At 40.0% G+C, this 18257-nt stretch overlaps 1 protein-coding gene across 1 annotated transcript; it reads right to left on the minus strand.

The window, feature by feature from the left end:
* Nucleotides 1–3657: 3657 nt before the first annotated feature.
* On the minus strand, nt 3658–10812 carry LOC116521656 (vomeronasal type-2 receptor 26-like). The gene is made up of 4 exons (XM_032236315.1): nt 10582–10812; nt 7054–7281; nt 5121–5247; nt 3658–4580 (listed from the first exon to the last, which is right to left on the minus strand). The coding sequence occupies exons 1-4, from the start codon at nt 10810–10812 to the stop codon at nt 3658–3660; spliced, it is 1509 nt and encodes a 502-aa protein (XP_032092206.1).
* Nucleotides 10813–18257: the final 7445 nt, after the last annotated feature.

An 18257-nucleotide genomic window follows, 5' to 3' on the forward strand; every position in this document is an offset into this window, starting at 1 on the left:
TATCCTCTTTTTTCTGGCTCTGAGTTGTAGTAACAGGCCATTATGGCACGGTTTTCATCTGCACTATATTTTTGTCGTTTTGTTGGCTGGTCCACTTGTAGCCCACTTGTCGACGGATGTCCAGGGACCCCAACATCCGCCGCGGCCCTTGTTAACCCGCGCGACGACCGATGCGGTATGGAATTCTTATTCGTTTTTTTCACCATATTGTATGGGTTGGCGGGGGTTTTTTTACGGGACCAGATGCCAACCTGATCCCAACCTTCCTCCTTTCTCATCCGGGCTTGGGACCGGCAACGGCGGAGTTTGGGACCGGCAACGGCGGAGTTTGGGACCGGCAACGGCGGTTTTTTTATTATTATTATTATTATTATTATTATTATTATTATTATTATTATTATTATACAATTGTATCACAGCGGCCAGTGTTTCACCGGATTTGGCATTGGTTACTAGTCGGGCCCCACCCAGGGGCCTAGGACATCGTAATGTATTTTCGTAATATGCGTGCAGATCCAAGCAGTGCGGCTTTTTGCATTTGACTGATGGTGATTTTGTCAATTTTTAACTGTTTTAAATGTAATTCCAGTGCTTTTGGTATAGCACCCAGTGTGCCAATTACCACTGGAATTATCACTGCTGGTTTGTGCCATAGTCGTTGAATTTCAATTTTTAAGTCCTGGTATCTTGCGATTTTTTCATGTTCCTTCTTAGCGACCCTGCTATCACCTGGTATTGCGATGTCTATGATTGCAACCTTATTTTTCTCAACCAGTGTGATGTCTGGTGTATTATGCGCCAGTATTTTGTCGGTTTGTATACAGAAATCCCACAAGATCTTGACCATCTGATTTTCGGTGACTTTTTCAGGCTGATGTTCCCACCAGTTTGTTGCTGTTTTAATATTATAATTTTTGCACAAATTCCAATGGATCATTTGTGCTATTGAATTGTGCCACAATTTATAATCAGTCTGCGCGATTTTTTTACAGCAGCTGAGTATGTGATCAACAGTTTCATCAGCTTCTTTGCAAAGTCTGCATTTGGCATCATCAGAGGATTTTTTGATTTTGGCCTTAATGGCATTTGTGCGGATAGCTTGTTCTTGCGCAGCCAGGATTAGTGACTCTGTTTCTTTCTTTAATGTACCTGTTGTTAACCATAACCAAGTTTGTTCACTGTCCACTTTATCTTTTATTTTTTCCAGAAATTGGCCATGCAGTGCTTTGTTCTGCCAACTCTCCATTCTTGATTTTATCACATCTTTTCTGTATTCTTGTTTCGTCTGTTGGGCCTTCAGTAGATTTTTGTTCTTTACTTCGATTAATAGATGTTCTTGACTTTCTTTTAAATAATCAGCCAGTGCATGTTTTTCTTCTTCAACTGTTTGCTTCACTTGTAATAATCCTCTGCCACCTGATTTTCGGGGCAGATATAGTCTATCAGTATCACCACGTGGATGTAAACTGTAGTGCATTGTCATTAGTTTCCTGGTTTTTCGGTCCAAAAGGTCCAAATCAGCTTGTGTCCAGTTAACTATACCAGCTGTGTATCTTATAACTGGTATTGCCCAGGTATTTATGGCCTTGATTGTATTTCCACCATTCAATTTAGATTTTAAAATTTTCCTAACTCTGTTGGTGTACTCTCGCCTGACAATAGTTTTTACTTCTCCATGCTTGATGTTATCCAACTGCAGAATGCCTAAGTATTTGTAGGCTTCATTTTCTTTGCATTTAATTAATTGGCCATTGGGCATTTCAATTCCCTCACATGCAGTGATTTTGCCCCTTTTTATGGATACAGTGGCGCATTTTTCCATGCCAAACTGCATTGAAATATCGGTGCTGAATACTCGGACTGTGTTTGTCAATGATTGGATTTCTATTTCTGACTTTCCATAGAGTTTCAAATCATCCATATATAGTAAATGCGAAATTTTTTCTGCTTCTTTGGCTGTTTGGTAGCCTAATTTCATTTTTTTTAAGATTACTGATAGTGGGATCATTGCGATGATGAAGAGAAGAGGTGAAAGTGAATCACCCTGGAAAATTCCTCACTTGATATTAACCATTCCATAGATCTCATTCCCTACTGCCAACTCAGTTCTCCATTGTTTCATCACCTTTTCAGTAAAGGATGTAATATTTTTGCTAATGCCAGTTGTTTCTAAGCATTTTATGATCCAACTATGTGGCAGTGAGTCAAATGCCTTTTTGTAATCAATCCAGACCATATTCAAGTTCGCTTTTCTGTTCTTACAATTTTCTAATATCATTTTATCAATTAGAAGCTGATCTTTTGTGCCCCTGCTCCTTCTTTTGTTGCCTTTTTGCTCTACTGGCAAGATGTTGTTTGTTTCCAAATAATCCATCATGTTATCCGCAATAATGCCTGTGAGTAATTTGAAGGTTGTTGGCAAGCATGTTATTGGTCTGTAGTTTTCAGGTGTTGTTCCTTTAGTTGCATCTTTCTCAATCAAGTATGTTTTTCCAGTTGTCAACCATTCATCAATTTGGCCCTTTTGTAAAATTTCATTCAGTTGCCTGACCAATATTGCATGTAAACTGGTCAGATATTTGAGCCAGAAACCATGTAATTGGTCCTTTCCAGGTGATGTCCAATTCTTTACCTTTTTAACTCGATTTTTGACCATCTCAGTTGTTATTTCTAATACTTGCATTTGTTTGTTGCCAATGCTCTTCTCAAAGTCATGTATCCACTTTGCTTCCTTGTTGTAGTCCTTTGCATTTTCCCACAATTCTTTCCAGAATTCAACTTATTATTATTATTATTATTATTATTATTATTATTATTATTATTATTATTATTATTATTATTATACAATTGTATCACAGCGGCCAGTTGTTTCGCCGGATTTGGCATTGGTTACTAGTCGGGCCCCACCCAGGGGCCTAGGATGTCGTAACGTATTTTCGTAATATTGCGATGTCTATGATTGTGACAATATTTTTCTCAACCAGTGTGATGTCTGGTGTATTATGCACCAGTATTTTGTCTGTTTGTATTATTATTATTATTATTATTATTATTATTATTATTATTATTATTATTATTGTCAAATGAAAATGGATATATGATGATGGTGACATGTATGAATATTTGAGTTAAAATGCTCGAGTTAACATGAACTATGTTTCTTGACTGTGGAAGAGATGCACAAAAGTCTATTTGTAACCAACTGATACACTTTTTATAGCATGTAAAGAAGGATGTTGTATTTGTTTTAAATTAAAAATTAAAAAACTTTATTAAAAAAAAGTTGTGTACCTTTTTTTCTCCTTGATATTGTGTATTTGTGAAGTTTCTTACATTAAGAACCCAGAGGGCACAGTAAGAGCAAATTTGCCTTTAAACTTTGCCCAAAACCTTGACTTCAATCCTGAGGGCACTCAAAGTTGACTCAGCCTTCCATACCTCCAAGAATGGAAGGATGGACCCAGATTTTGGGTGCAGTATGAAAATAATACTTTCATAGTAAACCACCCAGACAATGCTATAAAGCACTATGGGGCAGTATACACATCTAAATTTTATTGCTATTAAAAAATGGGAGAAGACAATTATTCCTGAATGAAATTCTTTGGCCAATAATTGTCGTGTTCTTTTTATAGCATCATAGAATTCAGCCATCATTCATGTTGCTCTTGAAATCACACCATTCTTTTTCCTAACTAGCTGCTCTCTCGTATTCAGCTCTGGCCTCAATATGATAATGTAGCACTTGGGCAGGAAAATGCAACCTAGTAAACCACCACTTGAGGCCAAAATAGAGAAGACTTCCACAGCCACCATGGATTTCCCCTTGGTGCTCAAATACGTGGGCACAAAGGACACCCAAACACTGCAGAAGACCAGCATGCTGAAGGTGATGAGCTTGGCTTCATTGAACGAGTCGGGCAACTTCCGGGCAAAGAAGGCCACTGTGAAGCTGATGAGGGCCAGAAACCACATGTAGCCCAGCACAAGGTAAAACATGATCTCCGAACCTTCGTTGCACTGCACTAAGATCTCATCCAGCTGGGAATGCATGTCCAACTCTGGGAAAGGAGGAGAAATGGTCCACCAGGCAGCACAGATGCTTGTTTGAATAAGGGAGCAAAAAACAATGACTGAGACGGACAGCCTTTTCCCCACCCACCACCTCATGCGGTTCCCTGGCTTTGTGGCCATGAAGGCCAGAACCACAGTGATGGTTTTGGCTAACACACAAGACACTGCAATGGAGAAGACAACTCCAAAAACTGCTTGCCGGAGCAGACATGTGACTTTCCCTGGACATCCAAGGAAGAGGAAGGAGCAAAGAAAACATAGCACGAGCGAGACAAGCAGGGTGCAGGTGATATCCCAATTGTTGGCTTTGACGATGGGAGTGTTCTGGTGGAAGATGAATGTCCCCATCACCACAATTGTGATGACAGCAAAAGAAAGAGCAAAGCCAGTCAGGACTTCTCCCAGGGCTTCTTTGTAGGATAAGTAGGTGATAATTTTGGGAATACATTTATGGTGTTTCTCATTTGGATATTGCTCTACGGGACACCTCTCACATTGGTTGGAATCTGAAAACCATAAATAAAATCTCTAAAAAGTCTACACATTGAATAGAATTAAGTTCTTAAAAATTATTCCATCCTGAAGCTGTTTTGGGAGAGAATAAACCTCTTAAATGTTTTGCTTTAAGAAAATCCTCCTGGGGCTGGGTTTTTTTGGCAAAAACAAGCAAAAAATGACCCGGGTTTTTTTGCGAAAAAAAGGAGCCTGCATAGCTTTTAGGAGGCTTGTAGAGTGGTCCTGAGGGCTGGGGGGGGGAATGAGCAAAAACCAGCCCATTTTCCACTCGTGTTTGCCCTCTCCAGTCCCCAGGAGCATTTTGCAAGCCTCCCAAACCCTCTGCACATCCATTTTTGTGAAGAGGGGTGGGGTTTCTGGAGGCAACCCCCCCCCCCTGTATTCAATGTATAAGACAAACTCAGATTTTCACCCTCTTTTGGGGGAGGAAATGGTGCGTCTTATGCTCTGAAAAATATGGCATATTCAAGAACCCAAACTTGGTTAGAACAAAATGTATTTTTAAAGAAACATAGATCTTTTTTTCTTACCAATCAGGGTGGAAATGCTTCCCTCTGAACACATGACACAGTCATAGCAGCAAACCTGTTTTCCCTCCTCAATCAATTTCCGGTACCCAGGATGGCAGCTTTCTACACAGGTGGCAGAAGGTGGTGTCTAATGAGAATGGCCAGAGGAAGACAATAAAATGGATTATAATCAGGTTTTGATTCAGCAGTTATTCTCTTTAAATGAATCTAACCCTGCCCACCACAGTTTCTTGTAATTTCTAATAATACAAAATTTGGAATTCCCAGGACTGATTCCTTGAATTAATCAGAGGAGCAGTTAAAATCTGAAAAGTCTTTGAACTGCTATTGAAAATTTGAAGACAAATCCAAATCTGGACACATCTTCACATTACATAATGGAACTTGAGATGTTCTAAAAAGGATCATGAAAGAGTATGTTTCTCATGACCTTAATGAGCTGTTTTAAATTTCAATGGTAATAAGAAAATAAATTTGTGATGTATGGGAAAGAGTGTTGAAACTGCTGAGTTGACAGCAAAAATATTCCTGTTTAGCATTTGGTATCCTTTTCCAATTATTCCTGTGTTATGTTGCCACTCAAGGGTGGTATCCCAATTTTCATTGCACAGGATGGGTCAAGCAAGGCAAAGAGATTGTCCAGCTTTAGTTGCCCCCCTTTTTTTGAACATACTCAATTATGAAAAAACTACCTGACAATTTAGAGTGTTTCAAGTGTGGTGAGCACAGGACTTGGGTGATGGCCAACTTTGGTATATGTCCACAGTCCATCTATACTATTCTGTGACAAACAATAAAATGGGATAACACAATTATCCAATCTTGCCTGCATTTCAAAACACATAAGCACTAGTGCCTGCTGAAAAGTTATTTAGTTTTATGAGAAAAATAAGAGAAAAAATCCACTGAATCTCTAAATGGCTAGAAGCTGCCCCAGATTTTTGAATTGGCTATGGGAAGCAAAAGGAAATAGTGGCAAGAAAAATATTGCCTGTGAAGCTCCAGGGAAATGGGATGTTTATGTTAGACTGAAGTGGAAAATAGGTGTGATAACTTTGTGCCTCAGATGATTCAAACATTGACTACAAAGTCAGATAAACTCATCATTGGGAAGTCTGCCTGCCTGCCTGCCTGCCTGCCTGCCTGCCTGCCTGCCTGCCTGCCTGCCTGCCTGCCTGCCTGCCTGCCTGCCTGCCTGCCTGCCTGCCTGCCTGCCTGCCTATCTATCTATCTATCTATCTATCTATCTATCTATCTATCTATCTATCTATCTATCTATCTATCTATCTTCTTGTTCGATTGGGTAATGGCTAGGCACACACATGCTTAACAGTAACAACAGCTGTTTATTAAGTACAACAAGTGACAACAACCCAGCGAAGTTTGAGTCTGACAACAGTCCTTTTATAGCGAGCTGTCAGACCCTTTGACAAATAGGATTAACTCTCTGTTCCCACTGGAACAGAGGACCCTGGTGGAAACCACTGTAGTTAGAACTAATATCTAACACTTCTATCTATCAATCATCCTTCCTTCCATCCCTTCATCCACCCACCTACCTATCTAGCTACCTATCTACCTTCTCTCTCTATATATATAAAATCTTTCCCTTTTTGTTTGTATTAATGTAAGTGTAATTTTTCATATTTGTTTTGAAGGAGAAAGGTAAATCGTCCTTTCAAAAGATGAATCTTCCACTTCACTAAGCTCTCAGAAAGCCCCTGAGCCCATAACCCCAGTGATCTGAGCTCCCTTTCCCTACAATCTGAAAGTGTAATGTAGATTTGAGAACTTCATTTTTCCACAATAAAAGAGTGTTCTAACAACATTAGGAAGATATCAAATATTCTTGGAACTATTCTAAGATTACTAGTTTAAAATTCTACTAATTTGAGAAAATATCCCCATGTTTTATTTGGTTTGTTTAACTCACCTGCTTAAATTTGGGGTTCCATACAATGACAGTTGTATTTATGGAGAAGTCTTCCTTTTGAGACCTCTGAGGTTCAATATGTCCAACTTGGACCTTCTGAAAGGATCGATTGGGGAAAGTAATCAAGTTGATGATATCGTATGCTGCTGCCAGGTTTCCATTCTCATTGAAAGCTATTTCTTCCCCAACACTATTGTTGAAATTGAGGTTTTTCAGAAATAAACAAAGCTAAAAGATAAGAGAGGCAAGTGAGAAATTGGTGTCCATAGCAGGCAATAGAATATGGGATTTATCAAAATGTGCTCAAGCAGTTTTTAATGAACAATCAAAATTTGAATTGATAGTATTTTTTAATGTTCCAACGGCATAATTCTGTTCTGCAGTACTTCATGAGGGATAAAAACAGTTGCTCAGAAATATAACAGAATAATAGAATAAAAGAGTTGGAAGTGACTTTGGATATTTTCTACTCTTCTTGTCCAACTCCCTGCTCAAGCAGGAAACCTTGTACCATTTCAGAAAAATAGTTATCCAATCTCTTCTTAAAAACCTCCAGTGTTAGCGAACCCACAACTTCTGGAAGCAAGTCAGTCCACTGATTAATTGTTCTAACTATGAAGAAATTTCTTCTTAGTTCTAGGTTGGTTTTCTCCTTGATTATTTTCCAACCATTGCTTCTTGTCCTGCCTCCAAGTGCTTTGAAGAATATCTTCACTCCCTCTTCTTTGTGGCAAACCCGCTATATAATGGATATTACAAGAAAACATACTTATTGGTGTTCTATTCTAGAAAACACGGTTGAGAAGTTCAATAATTTCCTTGATATATTAAATCAACTTTTCTTCAGGCATGGGACAGAAAATGCCTACACCAAAAATATCTTAGAGAAAGACAGGTATTGTCATTCTAACCTACCCTTGCCCTTTATTTCATCAATCATTATTATTATCTTGCAAAATTCTTCCTTCTGTCTACTTTGGTGAATTTTTCTTCTGCTACTCAACTTCAAAATGTTGCAAAATTCTAGTCTTTTATTGGATTTGAGAGTTTTTGGAATTGAAGATTGGAAAGGAAGCAGAACTCCTCTTGGAAAAGATTACTTTCATATATCTAACAATATATGTAAATAAAAATCTAAATTTCAACAAGGAATAAGGATTTTTAGAGATAACTATGAAGCCTCTACAAAACTAAAAGTATAAATTTGAAAGACAATAAGAACAAGTATAAAAAGTGAAAAATTGGGCATCCAAATAAGGCAGAATATCAACAAATAACCCAAGGCTGCAAAGATGAAATCAGGAAAGCTAAGGCTCAAAATCTTGTGACAAAAAAACCGTTCTTTCAACATATAAAAAACAAGAAAAAAGTCAAAAAAAACAATTGGTCCACCAGTGGGAGAAAATGGCAAGAAGATGATGAGCATCAGAGAGAAAGAAGAACTGTTTAATTCATTTTTTGCATCTGGCTTTACACAAAAGAAAAAAGCAATCCAACCTATCAAAAACAGAACTATGAAAAACATATCATAACTTAAAATTGAGATATTGACTTTTTATGTTTTGAATTCTTAAAAAATATTAAAAAATATACAAAAAATAAAATAAACAGCCCAAGCATATATTTCAGTAGAGGGAAGTATTCTGAAGATGGGCTCCAGCATGAGCCTGGAAGCTCGGATGAGTAAATCTCTGGTCCCATTGAACAACCCAGATTCAATCTCTCATCATTATCCTGGGACATGTATATTTGTCTTCATTCATAAAAGTATACTTAGTGAATTGTGTAAACATTAAAATAACTCTGCTATTATGGCTACTTTCCAATTGAAAGGCAATGTAACTCACCTGCCAAGGTTGGACTTTCAGAAAATTCCACTTCTCTTCATTGCCTCTTGTCTTCTGCTTGGCTCTGGATGAATATATAGCATGGAGACCATGTGCTACAGCATACACAGCATTGTAAATACTGTAGCTCTGGCCAGACATCTCCATTTCAAAGACAGTTCCAGGGAGACTCCCCAAATCCTCTTTCCCAGTGCATTTTCTTTGGCCTGGTACAAGTATACTGCTTATTGGAAATGAACAGATAAATGCGGCACTCCAGAACACAGGTAGCAAAGGCACTTTAGAGTGATATGGATTTAGGTTCTCCAGGTACTCTTGAAAGCCTGGAACCCTATTTGTGTGTAGGGCAAAAGACAAGCTGCCATTGAAGGACAATGTGGTGAATTTCTTTGACTCAAAGACAGATGTGACATCCCAGAGAGCACTTATGATCCAAACCCTCTCTATTGGGCACCTGCTACCAATTTCATAGCCTTCAAGAAGTATTCGTAAACCTTCTATAGATTCCATGTCCCCATAAACAAGTTTTACATTGGTTTTACTATACCACAGGAGACGTCCTATGTTATTTAGATTACTCTTCCGTATGACACTGGGGTTATAAGTCATCATTCTTGGAACAAACTGAATTAAAGAAATGCAAATGTCACTCTGGATGAATTTTGGTCTCAGAATTCTGAGAAATCTCTCTCCAGTGGCGTCTTCTGGAATGAGAAGGTCAATCCAATTCCATCCAAAATATTTCAAGAGCTGAATAATCCCAGCATACTGGAGGTTTTCATTTGGAGTCATCCAAAAGAAAGAAGGAAAATGCTGTTTATCACTCAATGCCAGGTCAAAAGTGCCAAAACTGAGCTGCAGAGTGGGAATAATAATGATGCTTTTAGACAATGTACTGTTTTTGCAGATATGTCAACAAGAAGGAAGGAAGTACATTTCTTTTGCATTTTATTTCAATAAAAAAATCTTGATGGGAGATATAAATATTAAATCTGGGGATCAACAAGTCTTTCCTTATAGCTTTTGCTATAAGACATTCATTTGTTTTCCATTCATCACTTTTTAGACAAAGTCATCTTAGTTTTTCATTGTGCTAAGCAGAAATAGGCAGCAGATAGGAATAGGTAAAACAAGAGGAGGCTTATTCTTTAAGGATTGGACAATATTAATTTCCCATCTTGATACTCAAATATCTCTTTTTCTGTATATTATAAAGGTTTTATATCTATTACTTTACTGATCAATATATTTAAAATTGTTATGGCATAAAGAACAAGAGGAGAAAGTCAAATAACAAGAGGCATGCCCAGAAGATGGAGATACAATATCAGACACACTGCTACCATATCAGTTAATAATTGCTACGCTTGAAACTGAGGAGGAGGAGGAGGAGGAGGAGGAGGAGGAGGAGGAGGAGGAGGAGGAGAAGGAGAAATATCAAGATAGCAAGAAGGACAGTTACACCATTTCTTATATACCAAATGAAATGTTTGCGCTTATTAAGAATTACTCCTGTTGCAATAGTAATTGATGCATTGCATTTCTCTGACAAAATAAGCACATAAAAACTTGATCTGCCCTTTGAGAGATTGCCCCCAATTTTGGTCCTACCATAGTTTTTTTTTAAACTATCACCTTTTCCTCTTCCTGCTTGAGCATTTATGTGAGCCCAGATCCTTACCTGTGGAATTTTGTAGGCATTTAAGATGTTGGCTATCTGGATGGTGTTCTGGGAAGGAACATCACCAATGACAGCCATGATATTTTGGTCCTTTCCCTTTCTGTAATTGAAGGGACACCAGCTTCCAAGAAAGAGGAAATCCAAAAGGTTCTCAGAGGCTTTCATTGCCTGAAAACCATTCTCATGTATCTTGGAGACCAAGGTGATGTTGGGTAACAAGTCCTCATTCATGTTGATCTCCTGAATGGCAAAATTGAAGGCTAGGACATGTTGTAAGTTTTTCGGCAATGGCCTGTAATAAGAATTTCATTTAGTTCTACAATATTAATGTTTTTCTCCACACCTAAAATGATGTATTTGTCTGCTTGAATGAGTACAGGAAGTCCTCAGCTTACAACAGACCATTCAAAGTTACAACGGCACTGAAAAAAGTGATTTATGACGATCCATCACACTTAGAACCATTACCACATCCCCTTGGTCATGTGATTTATATTTGGGTGCCTGGTAACTGATTCATATTTATTGCAGTTGCATTGGAATGAGGAACTGAATTGGAGGGTGTGAATCTCACTTGAGGATCTGATAGCATTTCTGCATCATATTTTGAGAAGTTTAAAACAAAAGTTTAATGCAATTGCAAGAATTGTTTCATGTATGTAGGGCAACAATGCAACTGGAGGACAGAAGCTGATGGATTGTGCCATCTATTAATGACAATCCAAATACTTAAGATATACTTGCCAAACTGGTAGGGACAGCTTGCTGGCCATGCCCCTAAATTGGTTCCAGGTTGCTGCTGTCAGCTTGTTTTTCAGTCATTTTTTCATGTTCTGTGCATGCGCAGAACAATTTATAGCCGACAGTGTATGAAGCATGTGCAATGGGAACTGGCAGCAATGCCAGCAGCAATCAATCCCTGCTTAAGATATATCATTTTTACACATTTATATATTTAAATCTGTCCCTTCTTTGTGTGCCATAAAGTACCAAGGAGACTCACTGCATGATAAGTAGAAAACTCAAGCAACCACATTCTTTATAAAATAAAACTCTTGGTATATAGAAGTGTTTGCAATTAAGGAATAAGTGAAAAAATCCAAACAGTTTCATTATATAGTATGGGAATCATAGATGTAGAGGACTCACAACTTTTATTAAAATATTCACGCAGAATAGTTTTGATGTGGTTTCTTTTTCTTTTTGTATACTAAATAAAAAAATAGAGGAACAATGTAATTAAAACCAAATCTTCTCACGAACAGATTAATTCATGAATAACAACAGACACATGCAGAACCATGTCTATAAGGCTACATTCAACCGCTATATTCCAGCACCTGAAACATCATTAACCAAGACAAATGAATAAATAAATACCATGTTTAAACCAGCTTTAATTCTCATCTAAAGTGGAAAAAATGTACCCAGAATATCTTGAATGGTAAGGTTAAAGGTGCCCTTCGTACATATGTGCTAGTTGTTCCTGAATCTAGTGGGTGATGCACATCTCTGTTTCTAAGCCAAAGAATCTGAAGATGTCTCCGTGGTCATGTGCCCGGCATGACTAAATGCCGATGGCGCACACAATGCTGTTACCTTCCTACAAAAGGTAGTTTCTATTTTTCTACCTGTACTTTTACATGCTTTCAAACTGCTAGGTTGGCAGAAGCTGGGACAAGTAATGGGAGCTCACTCCGCTACACAGCTTTAGGGATTTGAACTGCCCAACTGTTGAACTTTCTGATTGACAAGCCCAGTGTCTTAGTCACTGAGCCTCCGTGTTCCTTATATGATGAATACAATCTTCTTTTAAAAAAAACCAACCCTTGAAGGGCACATCATTTTCTTTCAAAGGAGTACTTGCCTTCCTCTCAAAGATCCTTCTGGAAATTCCATAAAGTTCAGTAAAGACAATTCAGAATATACAGTTGACCCAAATTCTCCAATGACTACATCTCTGAAGTGAGCAGGGAAACTAAGCCGAAAACGTAGTTTCTTACTGCAAATGGGGTTCAAGGTCTTGTTGAAAGAAGCTTGGAGGACAAAAGGAGAGAGTAGAAACCCATGGCAAAGTATGTTGAATGCCAAAGTAATTTGGCTCCATTCATAGGAGTGCAGCCACATCTTTTTCACAACACTTTGCCTGGGACAATGAAATAGACTCTCTATTGGTTTTATGCATATCTAATGTTGTAGATTACAATAATTATCATCTGAGTGATTCATAATGCCACGTATTGAGCCTCATGGAGTTGTTGCTAATGGTAAACTTAAACTGCTCCGTCCCCCTAGGTTCTGTGCATGCCCAAAAAAACAAGTTTATTTACTTTAGGTAGGTAGGCAATTCCCTTTCCCAAAGCTATTCAAATATTTTTCCAATTGAAGAAATTTTGTGACCCATCTCTTGACAGCTCCTCATCAGGGGAGAATTAACTGATCTTGGGATCATAACAGATTTTGAGTCCTGCTTTCTCAATCCAAGGAAAGCAATGCTGATTAATAGAGCAAGATATTGATTAGTAGGCAGATAAATTCTCCCTTCTCAACTCCCAGTCTCCCAATTTAGTTAAATGCATATCTCTTCTGCCCCTCCACTTTGCTGACATGTTTTAAGATATGGTACATGCTGTACCAGTGCCCCCTCTAAAACTATAATCGCATGCTGTCATGATTACCATCCAGTCGCACTCACTTCTCTTATGATTAAACATTTGAGTGTTTGGTAATCGACTACCATATTTTTTGGAGTTTGAAGTTTGAAGTTTTATTTTACTTATATGCCGCCCTATTCTCTGTAGGGACTCAGGGTGGCGAACAACTCAAACGGGAAAAGGGAACATACAAATACAAAACAGGCATTTAAAATAACCAACAACCACACCTGTTGAGAGGGGAAAGGAGGCCTGCCGGCACAGCCAGGTCTTAACAGCTTTTCGGAAAGCCAGGAGAGAGGTGAGGGTCCGCGGGGAGTTCATTCCAAAGGGCCGGAGCTGCAACAGAGAAAGCCCTCCCCCGGGTCATAGCTAGATGGCATTGGCTGGTGGATGGAACCCAGAGGAGGCCGACCCTGTGCGATCTAATGGGTCTTTGGGAGGTAATTGGCAGCAGGTGGTCTCTCAAGTACCCAGGTCCAATACCATGAAGGGCTTTATAAGTAATAACTAGCACCTTGAAGCATATCCGGAGACCGATTGGAAGCCATTGCAGCTCGCGGAGGATAGGTGTAATGTGGGTGTATCGAGGTACACCCACAATCGCTTGCGCGGCTGCATAATGGACAAGTTGAAGTCTCCGAATGCTCTTCAAGAGCTGCGCCATGTAGAGCGCATTGCAGAAGTCCAGTCTTGAGGTCACGAGGGTGTGAGTGATTGTTGCGAGTGCCTCCCGGTTCAGGTAGGGACGCAACTGGTGCACCAGGCGAACCTGGGCAAATGCCCCCATGGTCACAGCCGACAAATGATGTTCTAAAGTCAGCTGTGGGTCCAGGAGGACTCCCAAATTGCGAACCCTGTCTGAGGGGCGTAAAATTTAACCCCCCAGCCTGAGTGATGGAATGCTAACCAGATTTTTGGGAGGGAAACACAACAGCCATTCGGTCCTGTCTGGATTGAGCACAAGCTTGTTAACCCCCATCCAGACCCTGACAGCCTCCAGGCACTGGCACATCATGTCAACTGCTTCACTGAGTTGGCATGGGGCGGACAGATACAACTGAGTATTGTCCGCGTATTGATGGTATTTTATCCCGTGCTGTCGAATGATCTCACCCAGTGGCTTCATGTAAATGTTAAACAGGAGGGGGGACAGGACTGAACCCTGAGGAACCCCATATTTCAGGGGCCTAGGGGTTGACCTCTGCCCCCGACCAACACCGACTGTGACCTGTCCGAGAGGTAGGAGGATAACCACCGAAAAATGGTGCCTCCCACCCCCACCTCTCGCAACCATCACAGAAGGATACCATGGTCGATGGTATCGAATACCGCTGAGAGGTCAAGGAGCACTAGGATGGGGGGATTACCTCCATCCCTGGCTCTCCAGAGATCATCGGTCAGTGCAACCAAAGCGGTTTTTGTGCTGTAGCCAGGCCTGAATCCAGACTGAAAGGAGTCCAGATAATCAGCTTCATCCAAGGACCGTCGGAGTTGAGAGGCCACCACTTTCTCAACAACCTTCTCAATAAAGGGGAGGTTGGAGACTGGTCGATAGTTGTTCAAAATGGCTGGATCCAGCAATGGCTTCTTCAGGAGGGGTCTCACCACCTCAATCTTTAATGCCGGTGGGAAGAAGCCCTCCCGAAGAGAGGCATTCACCATCGCCTGGATCCAGCTCCGTGTCACCTCCTTGCTGTTCACAACCAGCCAGGAGGGGCATGGGTCCAGTATACATGTGGCAGCACTCACTGCTCCCATGGCCTTGTCCACTTCATCAGGGGCAACAGGTTGAAAGTCAGTCCAGAGATGTCGTTGAAGACCTTCCCCCGGTACCCCGGCTGGCTCTGTGCAATTGGAGTCCAGGTCCTTCTGAAGCCGAGCAACTTTGTCCGCGAGGAACTGGACATATTCCTCTGCTCTACCCTGTAAAGGGTTATCCACAACCCTCGGTGTTAGGAGGGAGTGGGTCACCCTAAACAGGGTGGCAGGGCGGGACTCTGCGGATGCTATCAGAGCAGCAATATAGTTGTTCTTGGTTGTCCTTATTGCTGAGAGGTATGCTCCGATGCAAGCTTTTAATGGTGGCGCAGTGGTTAAATGCAGCACTGCAGGCTACTGCTAGATCAGCAGTTCAGCGGTTCAAATCTCACCGGCTCAGGGTTGACTCAGCCTTCCATCCTTCCGAGGTGGGTAAAATGAGGACCCAGATTGTTGGGGGCAATATGCTGACTCTCTGTAAACCGCTTAGAGAGGGCTGAAAGCCCTATGAAGCGGTATATAAGTCTACTGCTATTGCTATTGCTATTAATAGTGCTCGGTCTGACTCGGATTTACTGGACCTCCAGCGGCGCTCTAGGCATCTCTTTTGGCGCTTCATCTCCCGGAGGTCCTCAGTAAACCAAGGGGCCCTCCTGGATCCACTGCTGCGGATTGGCCGTAAAGGCGCAATCCGGTGGAGAGCCTCAGCTGCCACCGAGTTCAAAGTAGTGACTAAGGTCTCCACCGAGCTGCGGGCAAGAATATCAGGCATAACTCCATTATAATTTTATAATCATTAAGTAATGAGATAGGTCTATAATTTTTTGGTTGGATAATATCTTGATCTTCTTTGGGTATCAATGATATAAACGCTGTCTTCCAAGATGGGGGCATTTTACCTTCCGTTTGAATTTTATTAAATAGTTCTCTAAGAGGTTCTACCATTTCTAACTGTAAGTTTTTATAGTAAACCGCTGTCAAGCCATCTGTGCCTGGCGCTTTCCCTAACTTTAGTTGTTTAATTACCTGCAAGATTTCCCCTGAAGTTATTGGTTGGTTCAACTTTTGCCTGTACTCTTCTCTAACTAGGGGTATTTTCTCTTTATCTAAGTATTTGTCTATGTCTAAACCCTTAATTTTGTCCCCTTTATACAATTCTGTAAAGAATTCCCGGAATGCCTTTTGAATCTCCTCCTGTTGAAACACCTCCTTCCCTCTATAAATCAATCTGTTTACATTTCGAGTTTTCGTTTTTTTCCTAATCTGATAAGCTAACCATCTGCCCGGTTTATTTGCGTTACAAAAAGTATTGTGTTTTTCATATAATAAACTAGTGGCTACCTGATCAGAGATCAACATATCAAATTGGGATTTTAATATAGTAATTGCTTCCTTAACCTTTGTATCGCCTGGATTCAATGTTAACTCCAACTCCTTCCCTTTAATTTCGTCTTCCAATTCTTTTCGTTTCAGCCCTTGTTTATGTCTATGTATTTTGTTTATATTCATCAGTACTCCTCTCATATACGCTTTGCTTGCATCCCATACAAATTCCATAGGTGTACCCTTATTCATATTCAGAACAAAGTATTCAGATAACAATTTTTTACAATCATTAATGTACTTCTCATATCTAAATAAGTTTTCATTCAGCCTCCAAGACCTTCTTGCCTGCACTATCCTTCCCAATTCTATCCAAACTGGGTTATGATCCGAAAGGACTCTCGCCACAATCTTTGTCTTCTTCACCCTAGAAAGTAAATCGTTAGTGATTAGTATAAAATCAATCCTTGAAAAGGATTGATGTCTATCAGAAAAGAAGGTGAAATCATATTCCTCTGTGTTTCTTTCTCGCCAAATATCTCTCAATTCAAAGTCGTCCATCATGTCAAAAAAAGGTTTGGGTAGCTTAGCTCGCATTTTAGTATTAGGGCAAGAGGTCTTCTTATCTCTTTTAGTGTCAATCACGCCGTTCCAGTCACCCAATAGTATACAAGACTTATAGTCCCACTGTACTAATTTAGCATGAAGATTTCTATAGAATCCGTCTTGCTATTGATTAGGAGCATAAATTCCCAAAAGTAATGTTTTTTTCCCTTCTAAGACTAGGTCTAGCGCGATATATCTTCCAAAGTGATCTGCTTCAATTAGTTCAGTCTTAATGTCTTTTCTTAAGTATACAACTATACCATTTTTCTTTTCCATAGCAGAGGTCACAAAATGTTGACCAAGTTTGGGGTTAAACAAATGTTTTTGATCAGTTGATTTGATATGAGTTTCTTGTAGATAAATTATATCATTCTTGAACTGTTTAAGATAGTGGAATATTTTCTTTCTCTTCTGTGGAGAGTGCAGTCCATTGACATTCCATGTCAAAATCTTAGTTGTCATCTTTGGTTACCTGAAGCTTTTTTAGAGCCTCCTGCATGGCCTGTTTAACCTTTGGCCTAGCTCCTCCCATGGCTTCTGAGCTTGTTGCTGTAACTCCTTGATCAATGGCCGGTGATTGTTGAGGTTGTTGCATTGTAGCTTGTTTTTCCATTCGTCTGGTGGTCATATGGCTAGGTCTTTGTTCCATGGCAGCTTGCCCTTCTGGGAGGGGAAGATGGTGCGTCTTGTCTGGTAGTTGTGTAGTTTGCCGTCTATCTTGTCCTTCTTGTGGTCTTTCTCCAGATCCAGATAGTGCAGGGTGTCCCACCTTCAAAATATTGTGATAGAAATCTCGGGCTTTCCATACAGAGTTGAGACGATATCTTTGCTTGTCAAATGTAATTATAATACCAAATGGCACATCCCATCTATACTGTATCTGACGGTTTCTGAGTTCTTCCACTAGAAAAGCATAATCTCTCCTGGCTCTTAGCATTTGAGGTGGTATTTCTTTCAAGACAATCAAATCCTGGCCGCCGACTTGAAGCCTGGTGTTATAGGACTCTTGTAATATCATGTTTCTGAACTCTCTTGTGGCAAAGTATATAACTACATCTCGGGGGAGTTGCTTTTGTTTTGCCGCCCATGAATTAACGCGATAAATTTTATCGATCTGCCAGTCAAAGTTGGACCCCGGTCGTCCCACCAGATGGTCAAAAGCCTCTGAAAAAATCTGTTTCAAGTTCTCCTGTTTATTCTCACACAACCCCCTGACTCTTAATGCGAACTCCATCTGCCTGTACTGTATCATAATAATCTGTTTTTCAGCGTTTTCAACTTTTTGTTGCACCACCTCAGTTTTGGATGTCAAGTTGGTATTAGCTTCATTAA

Source organism: Thamnophis elegans, chromosome Z, assembly GCF_009769535.1.
Source record: "Thamnophis elegans isolate rThaEle1 chromosome Z, rThaEle1.pri, whole genome shotgun sequence".
NCBI classification, from domain to species: domain Eukaryota; kingdom Metazoa; phylum Chordata; class Lepidosauria; order Squamata; family Colubridae; genus Thamnophis; species Thamnophis elegans.